The sequence below is a fragment of the Juglans regia genome, chromosome 11 (assembly GCF_001411555.2).
Source record: "Juglans regia cultivar Chandler chromosome 11, Walnut 2.0, whole genome shotgun sequence".
NCBI classification, from domain to species: domain Eukaryota; kingdom Viridiplantae; phylum Streptophyta; class Magnoliopsida; order Fagales; family Juglandaceae; genus Juglans; species Juglans regia.
In genome coordinates, this window is record NC_049911.1 from 6,255,535 (window position 1) to 6,271,493 (window position 15,959).

At 38.9% G+C, this 15,959-nt stretch overlaps 1 protein-coding gene across 1 annotated transcript; it reads right to left on the reverse strand.

Moving 5' to 3' along the window:
* Window positions 1–265: 265 nt before the first annotated feature.
* Window positions 266–1,887, reverse strand: LOC108980327 (salicylate carboxymethyltransferase-like). Its single transcript, XM_018951202.2, has 4 exons — window positions 1,748–1,887; window positions 1,247–1,651; window positions 843–1,115; window positions 266–720 (listed from the first exon to the last, which is right to left on the reverse strand). Exons 1-4 carry the CDS (start codon window positions 1,820–1,822, stop codon window positions 385–387), a joined length of 1,089 nt encoding a protein of 362 aa, XP_018806747.1. The 5' UTR covers window positions 1,823–1,887; the 3' UTR covers window positions 266–384.
* Window positions 1,888–15,959: the final 14,072 nt, after the last annotated feature.

A 15,959-nucleotide genomic window follows, 5' to 3' on the forward strand; every position in this document is an offset into this window, starting at 1 on the left:
CACTATGCACAAGAGTCATTAAACAAGTTGTAGCTTTACTACGAAATACAACTTGAGTTTTGGTGGGAGACCTCTGGCCAGCTTCTTCCATATTCTTTTTATAAATGATGCAATTGGACTGATAACTGGTGATTAAAAAGAGAGAAAAAAAGAGATTTGGTTTCACTTGGGTTGAAGTTGAATTTAGTCAAACCAACGCCCACGTATCCAGGTTTTATTTTAATAACCGGATTGGCCCAATAATAAAAGATCCATCGACGGAAAATGAGCACAGCACTAAATTAGCATATGATAAATTAACTACCCATTGAATATGCAGGAGGCAATTGGCTACATAAGTGCTGTAATATCAACATAAATTCATTACATTATCTTACATTTATATCATACTTTTCTTAGAACAACAGCAAAAGTGATGGGTCTGATTTCTTCTTCAGCCATTTCTTCATCCACCATTCTTCCGTAAATCTCAAACAGATTGTCCAAAATCCCTTCTCCGAAATGGTGGCAAATCATTGATTCTTGGATGGCTCTTACTGTCATGGCGATTGCTGTTCCATAGCTCCGACCATCCTTGTCATGATCCCTCTCTATTTCAATCATTTCAATTCGGTCTACATTAAAAGAACCTTCCTTTCTCACTTCATCTTCTATTTCATTCTTTGATGGTGCATAGAAATGCACCTCATAAGAATCAAGCTTCTCTTTTTCAACTTCTCCCTTAAAAAATCAGCCCAAAAAATGAAACGTTATTGTCACAACTTCCTTCTATACATAAATATGGAGCCATATACTCCGAATGATAGCATTTATAAATTTGGAATTTAATGGAGCTAGCGTACCTTTGAGACCAATTCAGCGAAGGACCTTGAGAGAAGTTCCCAGAAGAAAGAGTTGCCTCTGTCCACATGATCCTGACTTTCCCTACCCAGCAGGATTAGCACCATTCGTCCTCCAACAACTAGCTCCTGAGACCGTGAGCAAAGGAAATCATTGAAGTCATCCTGAAATTGCTTAAAATATGCCTCGGAAACCAGTGGAGGGCTGGATTCAGATATGTAAATGTTGCCTTTGTTTATGGAACTGTTTTGTTCATCGTAAAGGGCTGGGGGAACCTGCATGAAATAGTAGTTAGTTTTCTAGCTCATGAATCATGATGAGCATGCCCTCATTAGTGAAGTACTAGTAGAGATATATATGACAGGAAAAAGAAAAAGGGAAAGGAAAAAATAAAACAAAATCCCACCCTTGAGAGCCAGTGCAAACTGTATGATGAATAGACAAAGTGCAAGCAATTGTTGGGGAAAAGTCTTCTATAAAAAGAGCCAGCGTAGCCACCTATGAAAATAGAAGGACCCCCACCATTTTTTTCTACTTCAAAACCCTTATAGAATTCCGGCAAGGCCTTAAATATTGAGTTGAAGTCATTTGTTGGCAGATCATTAAGGTAAACTCGAAACTCTGGTGTTGGGTGCAACATGTTACTGCTTGTCCCTTGAACAGCTTCCACGATGTCTTTGATAATGGTCAAGGAATTGTGTCCAGAAGAGCAACCCAAATCAGCTATCCCCAAGCTCTTTGGAGTGGTGGAAAGAAAAATTTCTAGTACTGTTCCTGTGGTTAGGTGCTTCACCATATCAGATCCTCTCTTCTGTCAACAAAGAAAGGAAACGAAGATAAGGAAATAATGGTACAAATCAAAGTAATAACCATGACAGAAAAAACGAAATGAAAAAGAAAGGTAGACCTGGAGGGAGGAATTTTCTGCATAGCTAGTGACACCAATTCCTCCATTCATGTGGAAGACTTTCTCCACATCCATGTGTACTATCAAACGTTTGGCTCTCTCTGTCTTGAAATTGGTGCGAATTGGCGTCCTTTTAAAACAAACTCCATTTGATGTTGGGATGTTGGAAAATAAAGATAAACTTATTTTAATTTAATTTTAAATTGAATTTAATATTTAAATATTTAATTTTTAAATTATTAAATATTACTTAATTCAAAACTTCTTTACATATAAGATCTACAAATTTTTTTAACTTAACACTTCTTTACATACAAAATTTATAACTTTTTTAATTTTTTATAAATACATTTAGGCTGCGTTTAGATGTTGAGCTGAATTCAATTCTTTATGAATAGTAATGAATTGAGTAATAGAGAGAATTATATGAGGCCATCTAAATCAAGTTTAAAATATGTTTGGATGTTAAAATGAGTTTAATAGTTTTTATGAGAAGTTGAAAAATGTTGTGAGTTCCACGTATAAAAATGTGTTAAGTTGAAAAAGGTTATGGATTCTATATATAAAAAAATTTTGAGTTGAGATGAATTTAGTAATTTAAGATTTAGATATTTCAATGTTAGACTCAGTATAAAATTAGACTGAACTCAACTGAGTCTTATAACTAAACGTAGCTTTAAATTCATCTTAACATCTAAATATATCTAAATTCATTTTAGATAAATTTTATAAAATTCATTTTATCATCTTAACTTATTATTATTTATAAAAAATTTAACAAATCTCAATTCAATTCAATATCAGGACGTTAATTTGAGTGTCATAATAATTACAGTACTGTCGTGGCCGGGTATGAGCCATATAAATATTGAATTTGGATTGCTAATTTGGATATCCACTGCCTGGTTGACATTGAGTGCAAGCTCACATGCACCCTAGCTGGTTTGAGTTTTGGCTTGTCTGAAGCGTGGTCATCGATGCAAACTAGCTAGCATGGAAGCTGAACTTCTTGTGTACGTTCTTATTTGTATTCCAGGCACAAACAATATATTTTATTTTCTTTTGCTCATATTTATTTACTTATTGTGCTCACTCTGAGGTATTCCAAACCATCTCATGAGTTAAGATTAATCCCTCATGAATTGGCATATAATTTTCCACTCAAAGCGTTTCACCCCTGCAAATTGTGTCACACGCTCATGAAGTTCTTAAGTCATGAAGTTTGTTGTCGGCCATTTTTGGGGTCTGACTCGAGCTCATTGGTGGAGAAAGCTTGCGTTGGGCTTAGGGTCTCATAATGTGGCCTCTTGGGTGCTCTCTGACGAGTTGAATAGATTGATCACTCTCACGAGTTTCATTATATATATAATAGAACCAATTATGGTGGTGTGCAAAGAGACGTATAAAAATGAACAAAACTCCAGTAGAAACTGTAGTGAATGGAGGGCGCCCACAGGGTACCCGCCTTGCATATTTTGGCCAGACGTTACACCTTACACATTGAAGTACTAGCCAATATTGCAAATTAAAGACAATGGCAGGTCATAAGGTTAGCCATGGTTTGGGTCACTTTTGAGTATAACATTTTAGATGGTCATTTCTTATCCGAATGGACCTTTCTTTGAAAAAAACAAAAACCTAGAAAACATTTTCACAACCAAACAGTACTACTTCTGTCTCGATTTCCCTGCTAGCTAGTGATCTAGTAAAGCATGCAACTTTGAGTTGATCAAATCAGTCTAGCTTGTGTTGGAAAGATGAGATTCTTGCAATCTATCAGCTTTTGTCTCCATTTCTCCCCAGCTTTTGAAAGCAACTTTGAGTATATCATAACAGTCTGGTTTGGGTCGGATAAAAAGAAAAAAAAAATGAGATTCTTCTTGTCTATTGTCTTGCATTAGCATAAAAGAGGTGCAGTGCCCATCCACGTACCTACATGTCAACTTAGGGAATATGAGTCTGAAGGACCACTTAGTGGATTTGTGGGCACCATAATTTGGACATTTCCACTTTCTACATGCATGAACTTATCTCATATTCCTAGATAGAAAATAATTTTTATAGTTTTTTGTAATTATTTTAAATAAAAAAATCTAAAATCTACAAAAAAACTTATTTTTATTAAATTAAAATTATGTTTAGATGTTATGTTGAGTTGAGTTGAGTTGAGTTGAGTTGAGATAATAAAATAAATTTTATGAGATCCACCTAAGATAAATTTAAATATATTTGAATGTTAAGATGAATTTAAATGTATTAATGAAAAATTAAAAAAAGTGATAAATTCTATGTATAAAGAAGTGTTGAATTGAAAAAAATCTTATGTATAAAATATTTTTAAATTAAGATAAATTTAATAATTTAAAAATTATATATTTAAATATTAATTTAATTTAAAATTAAATTAAATTAAAAATTCAGACGAATTTAACAACTAAACAAGACTTCAGTGAGAATTGTATACTCAACTCAGATTGAACTGGATCAAATTTGGTCTTTTTTTAATTGAAGATATTCACAGCACAACACAAGTCAAGCAATCAAACAGTGTATGTTTAAAAAAATAATAATCAAACACTGTAGATGCAGGGCCAAATCACAAGTGCATGAACACGTGTCAAAAATGTTAGCTAAAAGTTGGACTAGCGGCCGGGGTCCAAGCTTAAGTACAAATGCATCAATTCACTTTCTCTGCCACAAGTGACCTGATAAATGTCCCTATATAGCAGCTGTTTAGCCTGCCTACGAATTTCCATCAAGTACTATAGTTTTACGAATTTCCATGTTCATTTTTCTATTTGATAAAAGAGTGAGTTTGTGGACGAGAACGTAGGAACTCAAGTGAAGATCTGGATCAAAATACTCCTCCACATATTCATATTGGATTGAAATATCCTCTTAAATATGTTGACCACTATGCCCTTGTTATAGTTCTCGAATTAGACTAAAATGTCTATGCTACATATTTGAACGGATTAAATTATCCCTACAACAGATCAAATTAGACAAAACACCCTAAGTGATATTGTCCGTATTAGAACCATCAAGACCAAAACACAAAGTGGTGTCGTCGGTACAAGAACAAGTGATCCAAGACAATGCATTGTGTCAGCTCAATCAAACCAGACCAATGGCAGCGTTATGGTCTTTGGTGCGTAGACCCTTGTAGCACCTTGGTCTCTGGTGCGGAGTCCCACGACAACACAACGCCATGTGTGGACATCGACCTACGAATAGGCCCATGACACCTCTATAGGTTTAGATAGACCATGGTGTGAGCCATGACAGAGATGGACGACAGTGCCAACATGGCCAGATTTGGACTAGATTGAATACTGGGACGCCCAGGTAATCTGAGTAATTGATCGGGCACGATTCTCAAGCTGGATTCCATATAATTCGAGCAAGTGATCGAGCAATTGATCAGGGGCCAAGCTCCTATATAATTCGAGCAATTTGGTTGGGCATGACTCTCGAGCAAGTAATGCGAGCGAAGTACTGTTGCATGGGTATGAGATGTTGTTGCTCGCCTTGGTCGCTTGGACAAGCACTACTGTCTTCATGGTGTTGCTATATCTGGAGTTCAAGCACTCCATGCTCACATGAAGTGCTATCTCCCCGAGGTGGGTATGTTGTTGCTCACCTTGGGTTCGTGCTTGCCTTTGTGTGAGTAGTGTTGCTCGCCCCTTTGTGGGGGCACTCTATCCTCGCTCGTGGTGTGAGTTATTATTGCTCGCTCAGATTCCGAGCACTGCTTCCCTGTGGTGCGATTGGATACTGTTACGTCCATGTAATCCAAGCAATTTGATTGGGTACAATTTTTGAGAGCCGAGCTTCCATGTAAAAATGCTCAGGAGCCGAGCTCCTCTATAATCCGAGCAATTTGATTGGGCATGATTCCCAAACAAATAATGCAAGTAAAGTGTTTGCCCCAAGGGTTCGAGATGTTGTTGCTTGATCTTGTTGATTAGGCGAGCATTTTTATATTCATAGTGTTGCTATAACTGGAGTCTAAGCACCCCATGCTTGCATGGGGTACGAGCTATCTCCCTTAGGTGGGTATGTTGTTGCTCACCCCGTGTTCGTGCTCACCTTGGGCGACTAATGATACTTGCCTCTTTGGTGTGTGCTGTTATTGCTCACCCCGGGCTAAGAACATTCATTGCTTGACCCTATAATGAAGAGCGCGTCTGCTTCCCTGGGGTACGAGCTTGCTCGTCGAGGGGTATGTGGTTGAAACTCGCCCCAAGGTTAGAACACATTGATGAGAGTGAGATTTTGTTGGTTGCCTTTCAGGGTTTGCAATCTTACCTCTCTCCATTTCGAGCACCTTTTGAGGTACAAGCACTATTATTCGCTTCCGTGGCCTCGAATGAGAGCATTATGCTAAGTTTGACCGAGAAATCTTTGCTCGCCATCTCAAGCAACAAAAGAGGGCCATGGGTGCTTCTAATCAACATTGCCTTTGTCTGACAGTAGCACTTAGCCCCTGGTTGATCAGGCGAGAACTATTTTCTTCATGGCAAGCATTGTTTTCTTTTTTCATCTAAGCTTCATTTTTCTGTCCTACCTTTATTTTCTATTCTCCCATCATTTTTTCGTGTGAGCATTGTTTGCTCGCCCTCAGGTTCGAGCACTGTCCCATACTATATCTTTATTAAGTTTGAGCAGAGATTTGATAAGCTTTGTTTTCTGGTAAAAGGGAGCAAAGAAAAATAAAATCAAAAGACTAGAAGATATTGTTAAGGACGTATTTCACACGCCAGAAATTGCATCCGTGTCAATTGGAATGATTCACTTATTCCTGTAATAAAAAAGGTGAGTTTGGCCTCCTTGGTGGGGATGCCTAAGTTAATTGCCACCAAAGGTATTTTTTGTTGATTACTTGAAAGGAGATAGCATAGGAGATTATGAGCGTACCTTTAGGTTTCTCTGTTTTTCTTATTTGTAGCTTTCTTTCGGTGGGAACTTCACATGCTACTTCCAACATTTTGGTCGTTTTACTTCCCAGAGAGAGCATTCCATCGCATATACTGTGGTTACCCCTTCGGGCCTCAAGGCCATGCCTGCCTATCCCGGACTTGCTTTCTTGAGGGGGTGTATAAGTGGATTTAATGTGGCGTGCTTTCTGAGGATGTTGGCGAGTCCTTCCTGACAGGGGTAGGTTCACTTTGCATGCCAGCCAATGTGTTCCTCGCGACTGGTTTCTATGAGGAGGTGGGCTATCACTTTTCCCTTGTAATCTTGCCCTCTTCTCTAAGTGACAGACCCTTAGGCCGCTCGCCCGACCTTTCCACCATTCATGCAGAGTTCAGTTCGGTGTGCTCGTTCAATGGGCCTGCTTAGGCTCTTATCTTTTGTAGACCATGGCGAATGGGGTTTCCCCTATTGGGGTTTTCGAAGTTGTCCTGTACGCCCACAAGACTCCTGGAAGTTCCTCGGTCTGTGCTCCTCTTTTACTTTTTAGCCTTTTCCTTAGAATAATAAGCACAATCTTGTTAGTGGCCTCGACTTTCCCATTAGCTTGGGGATGACCCAAAAAGGAGTATCGACCTTGATTCTGAGTTCTATGCACCAATCATGATAATGGTCGGAATCAAACTCCCGTCTGTTGTTGGAGATTATGTTTCGAGATATTCCAAATTGGTACACAACAACTTTCCAGAGGGATCTATTGATGTTGTTTGTTGTGATTGTAGACAAAGCTTTTGCCTCCACCCACTTCATGAAATAGTTTACGACAATGATAGCGAACATTACTCCTCCTTTTCCCGGGACATGGGTCCCACAATGCTGATCCCCCACTATGCAAAAGGCCAGAGTGCGGTGATCGACGTCAACTCTTTCGGTGGGCAATGGGGTATAGGTGTGTGCAGTTGACACTTTGCTCATTTCCTAACAACTTATTTTGCATTCTTAAGGGTGTGTGGCCAATAGTAGCCTGACCTCAGGACCTTTGCCACCATATCCCTTCTGCCAGGGTGGTTTATGCATACCCCTTTGTATATCTCTGCCATCACCTACTGTGATTATTCTAATGAGATGCACCTAAAAAGAGGTAGCTTCGCTGGTATAATATCCCATCCACGAGAGTGAATCGAGCTGCTCTGTTCTTTATTTTTCTCAATTCCCACTTCTCGTCGGGGAGGTTGTTGCTATTCAGATACTTCATAAGACCGAGGGCCCATTTAGCGGTTCCCAAACTTATTCATGACCTTGCTCCCAAATTAGGGGGTTTCAGCTTTTGGGTCGTCACTTCCCACGGTAAGGTTGACTCATCCATGCCAGAGAGCACTTGAGCAAATTTATCCGCCTTCGAGTTATCTTCTTGCGTTATTTGCTTCATGTCGAAATACTGGAAGTGACGACCCAAAAGCTGGTTGACTAGATATTCTCTTTTTACTAGATATTCTTCTGTTACCTGGTTGACTACAACTTGGGAATCTGCCCGCACGTCGACTTCTTTTGCCCTTAATGCTTTCGCCGCGGCGAGTCCTGCCAACAACACCTCATACTCTGCCTCATTGTTAGTAACCTTGAATACGAGCATCACATAATAGATTTCCTTTCAAACATCGGTTATGATATGTACGCCTACGCTCCCTCCCCCTGGCCGATGTGGTAGAAGGAGCCATCGACAAAAACTTGCCAAGGCTTACCTGTAGGCGATGCTCATATTTTCCTCGGGAAAGTTGGTAAATCCTGCCATGAATTCCCCACTTATCCTTTCTTGGCATTCAGGAGAAGATACTCGATAAATAATTTGCTTAGCTCAATCAACCAGTTCATGAGGCACCTAGATGTATCGGCCCTCCGTAACACCTTCCTCAAGGGAGCTTCTGCTAGTACCTTGATCGGGTGGACTTGAAAGTAAGGCCTCAATTGGCGGGTTGTCGTTTTTAATGCAAATGCAACATATACATGTGCGAGTAGCGGGCTTTGAGTCCTCTCAAGGCTCGGATCGTGTAGTACATCAATTTTTGGGCAATTTCTTCTTCTTTCATTAAAATGGTTGAGACTGCGTATGGGGAGATCAACAGATACAAGTATAAGGCTTCCCTTTTCCTTGTTTGACTTAGTAGGGGCATATTGGACATGTACTCTTTCAATCACAAGAACGCTTTGTCGCATTTGCTATTCTAGGAATGGGCCTCTCGCAACACTTCATAGAAGGGAAATCATCTATTTGTTGACCTAGATACAAACCTATTGAGAGGTGCTATCATGCCGGTTAGTTTCTGTACTTCGTTGAGATTTCCAGGCATCTTCATATCGATTATTGCCTTCATTTGTTTTGGGTTTGGCTTCGACCCCTCTTTCTGAGACCATGAAACTTAGGAATTTGCCCGAATCACCACCGAAGGCGCATTTGGCCGGATTGAGCTTCATCTTGTATTGTCTCAGAACGACAAAAGCTTCGCACAGGTCTGCTATGTAGTGTTTGGGTTCTTTGTTTTTGACAAGCAGATCGTCTACGTAGACTTCCATATTATGCCCAATTTGATCCTTGAACATGAGATTTACCAATCTTTGGTACGTGACTCTGACGTTCTTCTACCCAAAAGGCATTACCTGGTAGCAGTATAGTCCCCTATCCGTTATGAATGAGGTATTTCTCTTATCTTCATGGTTTATTTGGATTTGGTTATAGTTGGAATAGGCATCCATAAAACTTAAAATCCGGTAGCCTGCCATGGAGTCGTCTATCAGATTGATGTAGGGCAGAGGAAAGCTATCCTTTGGGCACACTTTGTTCAACTCATGAGTTCGATGCACATCCTCCCTTTGCTATTCGACTTTTTCACTAGGACCACATTGGAGAGCCATTCTGGATAATGAGCTTCCTTGATGAACCCCACAACCAGGAAGCGGTCGACTTCCTCCTTTATCGTTGCGTACTTCTCCATGCTAAAACTCCTTCACTTCTGGTGGATCTTCTTGGCTTTTGGTTCAACACAGAGACGATGCTAGATGAGCTCAATGTTGATTCCTGTCATATCCCCATGGTTCCAGGTGTCCAAGTGAACACACATGTGTGTTCGATTAAGAGTCGCTTTAGTTGGCACCTAACTATGGCCTTCATTCTGATTCCAATCCTCACTGTTTCTTTCGAGAGGTCTCAATCCAAGCTTATGTGCTCTAAGAGTTTGTTGGCTTTTCCTTCAATTTTTGCTAGTCTTGCATCTCGATCTTGTGCTGTGGTGGTGGCAATGCTTCTTCAATGCTTGCCCTCTTCGCCGCCTTCTTTACACGCACATCTCTTCCTTTGTTTCTAAGTTTTTGTACATAGATTCACGTGCCAGTACTTGCTCGCCATGGACCTTGACTGCTTTCAAACTATTTAGAGTTGGGCGCTCGATGATCGCATTGTAGTAGGAATGAGCCTTAAATACTAAGAAGTTTGCCATGGTGGTAGCTCTGTACAACCTTGCTCCTATAGAGACTGGTAGTGTGATGGCACCTATGGGTTGAACCATCTCTCTTGAGAAGCCCTTTAACGGTGTTGGCAGTGGGTTCAAATGGTCCGGGTTGATTCCCATTTTTGTGAAAGTATCCTGGAAGAAGACGTCAGCTGAACTCCCATTATCAATCAAGATTCTATGGGTGGTGTAGTTGGCAACTAATATCGTCGCCACTAAAGCATCATCGTGTGGATATTGTATTCCCTCACACTCTCTGTCATCGAAGGAGTTGGTGATGGGTTTTTGGGCCTTCATCTTTTTCAGTGGTTTTTCCATAGTGAAAATTTTTCAGTATCTCGCTTTTTGCACATACGCTTTCCTACTATAAGAGGTTAACCCGCCCCCAGTGAATCCTCCCGCTATTGTTCAGATATTGTCGTAGGGGGGTCGTTTCGGATAGAGCTTTGTTGAGGATTCCCTTTGGCGCTCCCCCACATCATCTTCCTTTACTTTGGACTCTCACTTCTTTGGGATCCCGGGGTCGTCTTGGCCACCTGACCATCGGTTGCCCTTGGGGTGACGTATGCCGAGCAACCAACCACTCTAAGTCCCCACTCTTTCGCATTGCCTCTATCCTCCGCTTGTGGCAGATGCAATCTTCTATCCTGTGCCCTTTTCGGGTGCTCCCCACTTCCTGCTTGTACATTTAGGTTTGCATGTGTTGTCCTAGAGCTTCATCCACTGGAGGGTTATTTGCCATCTCTCTTGCTTTTGTATGAATACTTCCTCGCCTTTCGCTCCTTCTCGTGACCTTTGTTGCCTTTGGCTTCTTTCGATATTTTTTTTGCTTGCTCCAGCTCAAATTCCCTTAGGGGGTTAGGGCTCTTAGGGTATCCTCTGCGTTGACAATATTGTTTGCTATGTCCATGAACTCCCGCAATGTCGTAGGAGTTCTTCTTGCTAACTCTGCCATGAACAGGCTTCTGGGCCAGATGTCGCCTAGGAATGTTGCTAGTGTAATTTTCTCTTTCTGACCATCCATTGTCATGCGCTCCTTATTAAACCTTGTAAGGTATGTTTTTAGATTTTTGTCTTCCTTCCGCTTCATTGTGAGGAGGTATGTGGCCGGTTATCTCCTATGCTTGCTTGCCATGAACTAGGTTAAGAATTGCCTATCCAGCTCCTTAAAGCTATCAATGGAACCTGATTGTAAAGCTCCAAACCATGCCCTTTGGCCTTTCCACCCCCTTGGGTGTTAAGGGAAAAGTCTAATAAGCAACTTCTCCATGGAAGTCATGGAGTGTCATGTGAGTCTGAAACATCTCTAGGTGCTTGAAGGGGTCCCTGGACTTAGGTGGGAGTGGTACCATCATGATCTCTACGCTATAGAGTAGATCCATGGTCGACCGAAGAGGATGAGCCTATCTCTTTGGCCATTTTCTTGTATTTATCCATGAGGTTACGCAAGTCATGCATCTTCCTCTTTTCTTAGTCATCCAAGGTCGACCTGCCCTACCTTGGGACTCGACTTCGTTCTGCTTATTGTGGCTTGGCGCAACATCTTCACCGGACCCCTCATCTCTTCATTTCAAAGCTTGGTTCTCCTTCCGGAGGTTCTTCATCTCTAAGGCCATTTTTTTAGTCTCACCTTCATTTATGCAAATCTCCTATCTATGATGTTGTTTGTTTGCTCACCTGTAGCGGTAGCTTCTTGATCGCGAGTTGCTTGAGATCGTGTTGTTGCAGGCATGCAAAAAGCATGTTGAATTCGTCAATTTCATAGACAATGCTAACTGTTAAGGACGTGTTTCGCATACCAGCAACTGCATTCTGCGTTGATTGGAACAATCCAATTGTTCCTGAACTTTAAAAAAAAAAAAAAGGTGATTTAGCCTCCTTAGCCTGGGTATGCTTCTGATGCCTAAGTTAGATGCCGCCAAAAGTATGTTTCTTGATTACTCGAAAGGAGAGAGCATGAAAGATCATGAGGGTAGCTTTAGGTTTCTCTCTTGTTCCCTTCAGTCAATCATTCGGTGGGAACTTCACTTGCTGCTTCAACAGTTTGGTAATTGTATTTTCAAGAGAGAGCATGTCGCGTATTACAATAAAATAATATTTTTTAATTTAAACATACAAAATAAAAGGAATAATCAACAAAATTTTAAAGAAACTAATATTTATTATGTGATTGTGCCAAAGTTGTGTACGTTCCAGTAGTGTCCTTACCATTTTTATTTTTATTTTTATTTTTTGTAAATCTTTTGAAGAGTTAGTATGAAGGGCACAAACAAAAGAGTGGACTGTTTCCTTTTAGGTTTGTCAATTTCCAATATTATAAGTTATAACCAGTACGCGGGCATATGCACCGCACAAAGAGGAGCACCAAAGATGAAGAGAAAGCCACATCTTTTGGAAGAGACAGATGTTATGGCTGACAAATAAGGCCCTACTATTTTTCTTTTGCTTGCTTTTTTAGCCTTTCGCTTATGAGAAACGATTGGGATCCGAGCATTTTTATCAGAGACTTTTTATTTAGTAATTAGGTAAGTTTAATGATATTGTGATGTTTTCTTTTAAATATTTAAGGGTATAAAAAAAAATGAAAAAAAAGGCATTTAGCCTAATGGATCCATCCTCCGTGGGTGTAACATGACTCTTTTTTTTATTTCCAAACATTGGCATTTGGCTCATCTATTCTAGAGCTTATTAGAGTTTTGTTATTTATCATCTCTAAACACTACATATCACACTTATTTTTATTTTTTTTATTTTATTCTAATTTTTAAATTAATTGAATTCTTTTACTCATCATCTATATATTATATACTTGATAAAAGAAAAAAAAATAAAAAATTATATATGATATATGGTGTGTAGGAATGATGAGTATAATTTTTTTTTTATTTTAATTATAATCTTTTATTTTTCTTATAAGGATCATTTGTTAAGATTCATAATTCGTGAAGAGAGAAAACGTTAAAAAATAATTCAAAAAACTTTACATTAGATTAATTATTACAAATCATTGAAGAAATAATTAATCAGAAAGTCATGATCTTGAATCATATGTATAAATCTTCAAGAAATCTAAAAAATGGGTCATATGGTAAAAAGAAAATTAAAATCCGTCATGTCACGTCGTTGGAAGCGTGCATTTTGTACTTTTATTTTCCCACTGTCTCATCAAATTCAATGACATCTTATTATGTTTTGTTTTGGTGTCCTTCAATAGAAAGAAGGGGAACATTCGGGTTTGATGATGGGATTTGATAGATTTTATAATGGCTTTGAATTATTTTGAGAAGATATATCAGTGCAAAAATGACAATAAACGGTGAAGATTATTGTCTACGTATTTTGTACATAATTTTGACTACGATCGAGTATTATAATTGCACGTACATATGATTCTACCAATTTAAAAATATTTTTTTGGTGTGCACATCGTGATCACTACGCTACACCTGATGGTCTACATTTCGATTTCAAAATCAGCCGCTTTCTTATTCAAATCGTCAATTTAAGTTTTTTTTTTTTACCTTTTTTAAAAATGTTTCTCTTTCACTTTTAGGAATGATTTTGATTCTGATTTGAGCGAGATTTTAGATTCTTATTTAATTAAAAATTTTATTTAACATAATAATTGAGATTTTGTATTTTTAAAATTCTCATAATTTCGGATTACCATAACTAGTTATTTGAGCTTGACTTGTGAATTTTTGAACTAGTATTCGAATTTTATAAATGAACTTTACTCTAGTCTTAGTGCCTAATTCTGTTAATTGATGAGCTGTCAAGATAATCATAATTTTTTCTGCGTAAAGACCTTGTCATTAGTAATATAAAACGTGCAATCTAGTGAGAGCATGAGAAAAAGATTGGAAGGAAGGGGTCGAGAAGAAGGGACTAAAGGAGTGCTCAAGAGGTGAAGATAAATCGACTCAGAGATTTTAATGGTGGGGCGTTTGTCGAAAGAAAAGACTTGAGCAGAAGTTATCATTTGTTTTTATATATAGATAAAATGAGATTAAAATTAAAAATTAAATAAAATATATTTTTTTAATATTATTTTTATTTTAAAATTTGAAAAATTTTATTTTATTTTATATGACAATTTAAAAAAATTATATTGATTAAATGAGATGAATTGAAAAAAATTATAAAAATAAACAATACAGAGCTAAAATTCAGAGAACAGATTCTCCTTGAAATATTTTTCTGAATTTAGTAAAACATAAATTCTCTAAATCTTAAAGTTCACATATTTTAAAGGACTGATCATCCAATGCCAGCATCTAATTATAATTAATGCGTTCAAAACTTACGATGTTCGCGGTCGTGTACGTACTTAGTACTACTGTTGGCTATAAAGTTTAGAGCAATCGTGAAAATACACGAAGTTATAAAACAAATCTCCTACTCATTGCTCATTTAATAGTTATCTTTATAATTAGCTTCTTGTTTGAGCCCTAAGACTATTAGCTTAACTGACTCAACATTGGAGCATTTCAACAAACAGCAGACGAGCATGCATTGCACATCAGCTACACCAGAGAGGCAACGTGGTGGTTCACGCCATATATAACAGACACATAATATTCCTTGAAGAATAGCACAATAGACAATTCTGGTATTATTCTCTCAAGTTATTGTAACCGTATTATTCCTTTATGCTTGTCCTATTCTGTGTATAAATACCATAAATGCTCAATGAGAAATCAAGGAAGTTTTTCGCCTTTTCTTCTTTTGTTGACATGGTATCAGACCGATTTGACTAATCGTCTCTCTGATCCATGGCTGCATCATCTTCCTCTCCCACCCTCTCATCCTTCTCCCATATAGTCACTACCAAACTATCAAATGAAAATTACCTTCTATGGAAGGTACAGATTTCTATGTACTTATGCGGCCAAGAACTCTACTCCTACATAGATGGGTCTCTTCCCTCACCTCCTGCTCTTCTACTCGCTTGTTCAGATACTATTCCAAAAACTAATCTTGCCTTTTCCTCATGGAAACGAACTGACCAACTCGTTTTGAGCATCCTCTTTTCTTCTCTCAGTGAATCCATTCTCGATCATGTCCTCTCAGCTATAACGGCTCACGAACTTTGGACTTCCTTGGCCTCCATGTTCACATCCCATTCTCATGCAAAAGGGTTTTAGGTTCGCTTCCGGCTCACAAATCTCTCAAAAGGAGATCAATCCATCTTTGATTATTTTGGGAAGGTACGCTCCCTCGTGGACTCACTGTCTGCCATTGGTAATTCTCTCCATGACAAAGAGGTAGTCACCTATCTCCTAAATGGTTTAGGCAACTCGTATGAGTCTTTTATCACTTCTATCACAACTCGGGCAGAGCCTCTCTCTTCCCATGAATTGTTTCAACTCTTGCTTATTCATGAGAGTCGTTTATTTCACCAAACCAGGAGTGTTATCTCCTCGGTTGAGCCTTCTGTAAATTTCAGTACCTTTGGTTCTCAAGATCATCATGGTCATGGCACTTTTTCGCTCTGGTCGCCAGGGTTGTGGAAGGGGTCATCATTTCAACAACAACAATTGTGTAGGACGTAACTTCTCTTCCAACCCCTTTTCACAGCAGACGCCTGACTCCAATAGACCCATATACCAAGTTTGCAACAAGCTGGGACACGTTGCTCTCCAGTGTCACTATAGGTTTGATCATTAATATCAGTACGATGCACCAAAGTCATTCTCTGCTCATTATTCTGCCCCTGATTCTGTAACTAACTCTGCTTGGTATCCAGACTCAGCCGCTACTCACCATATTACTAATGACTTGTCTAATTT

What these genes read in the sequence shown, in the direction of transcription:
- LOC108980327 (XM_018951202.2), bottom strand. Translation starts at nt 1,822, where the DNA reads ATGGATGTGGAGAAAGTCTTCCACATGAATGGAGGAATTGGTGTCACT. An exon ending in GTTTGCACTGGCTCTCAAGG is followed by an intron (nt 1,116 to 1,246) that starts GTGGGATTTTGT and finishes TATTTCATGCAG; the next exon opens with GTTCCCCCAGCCCTTTACGA. An exon ending in TCGCTGAATTGGTCTCAAAG is followed by an intron (nt 721 to 842) that starts GTACGCTAGCTC and finishes TGATTTTTTAAG; the next exon opens with GGAGAAGTTGAAAAAGAGAA.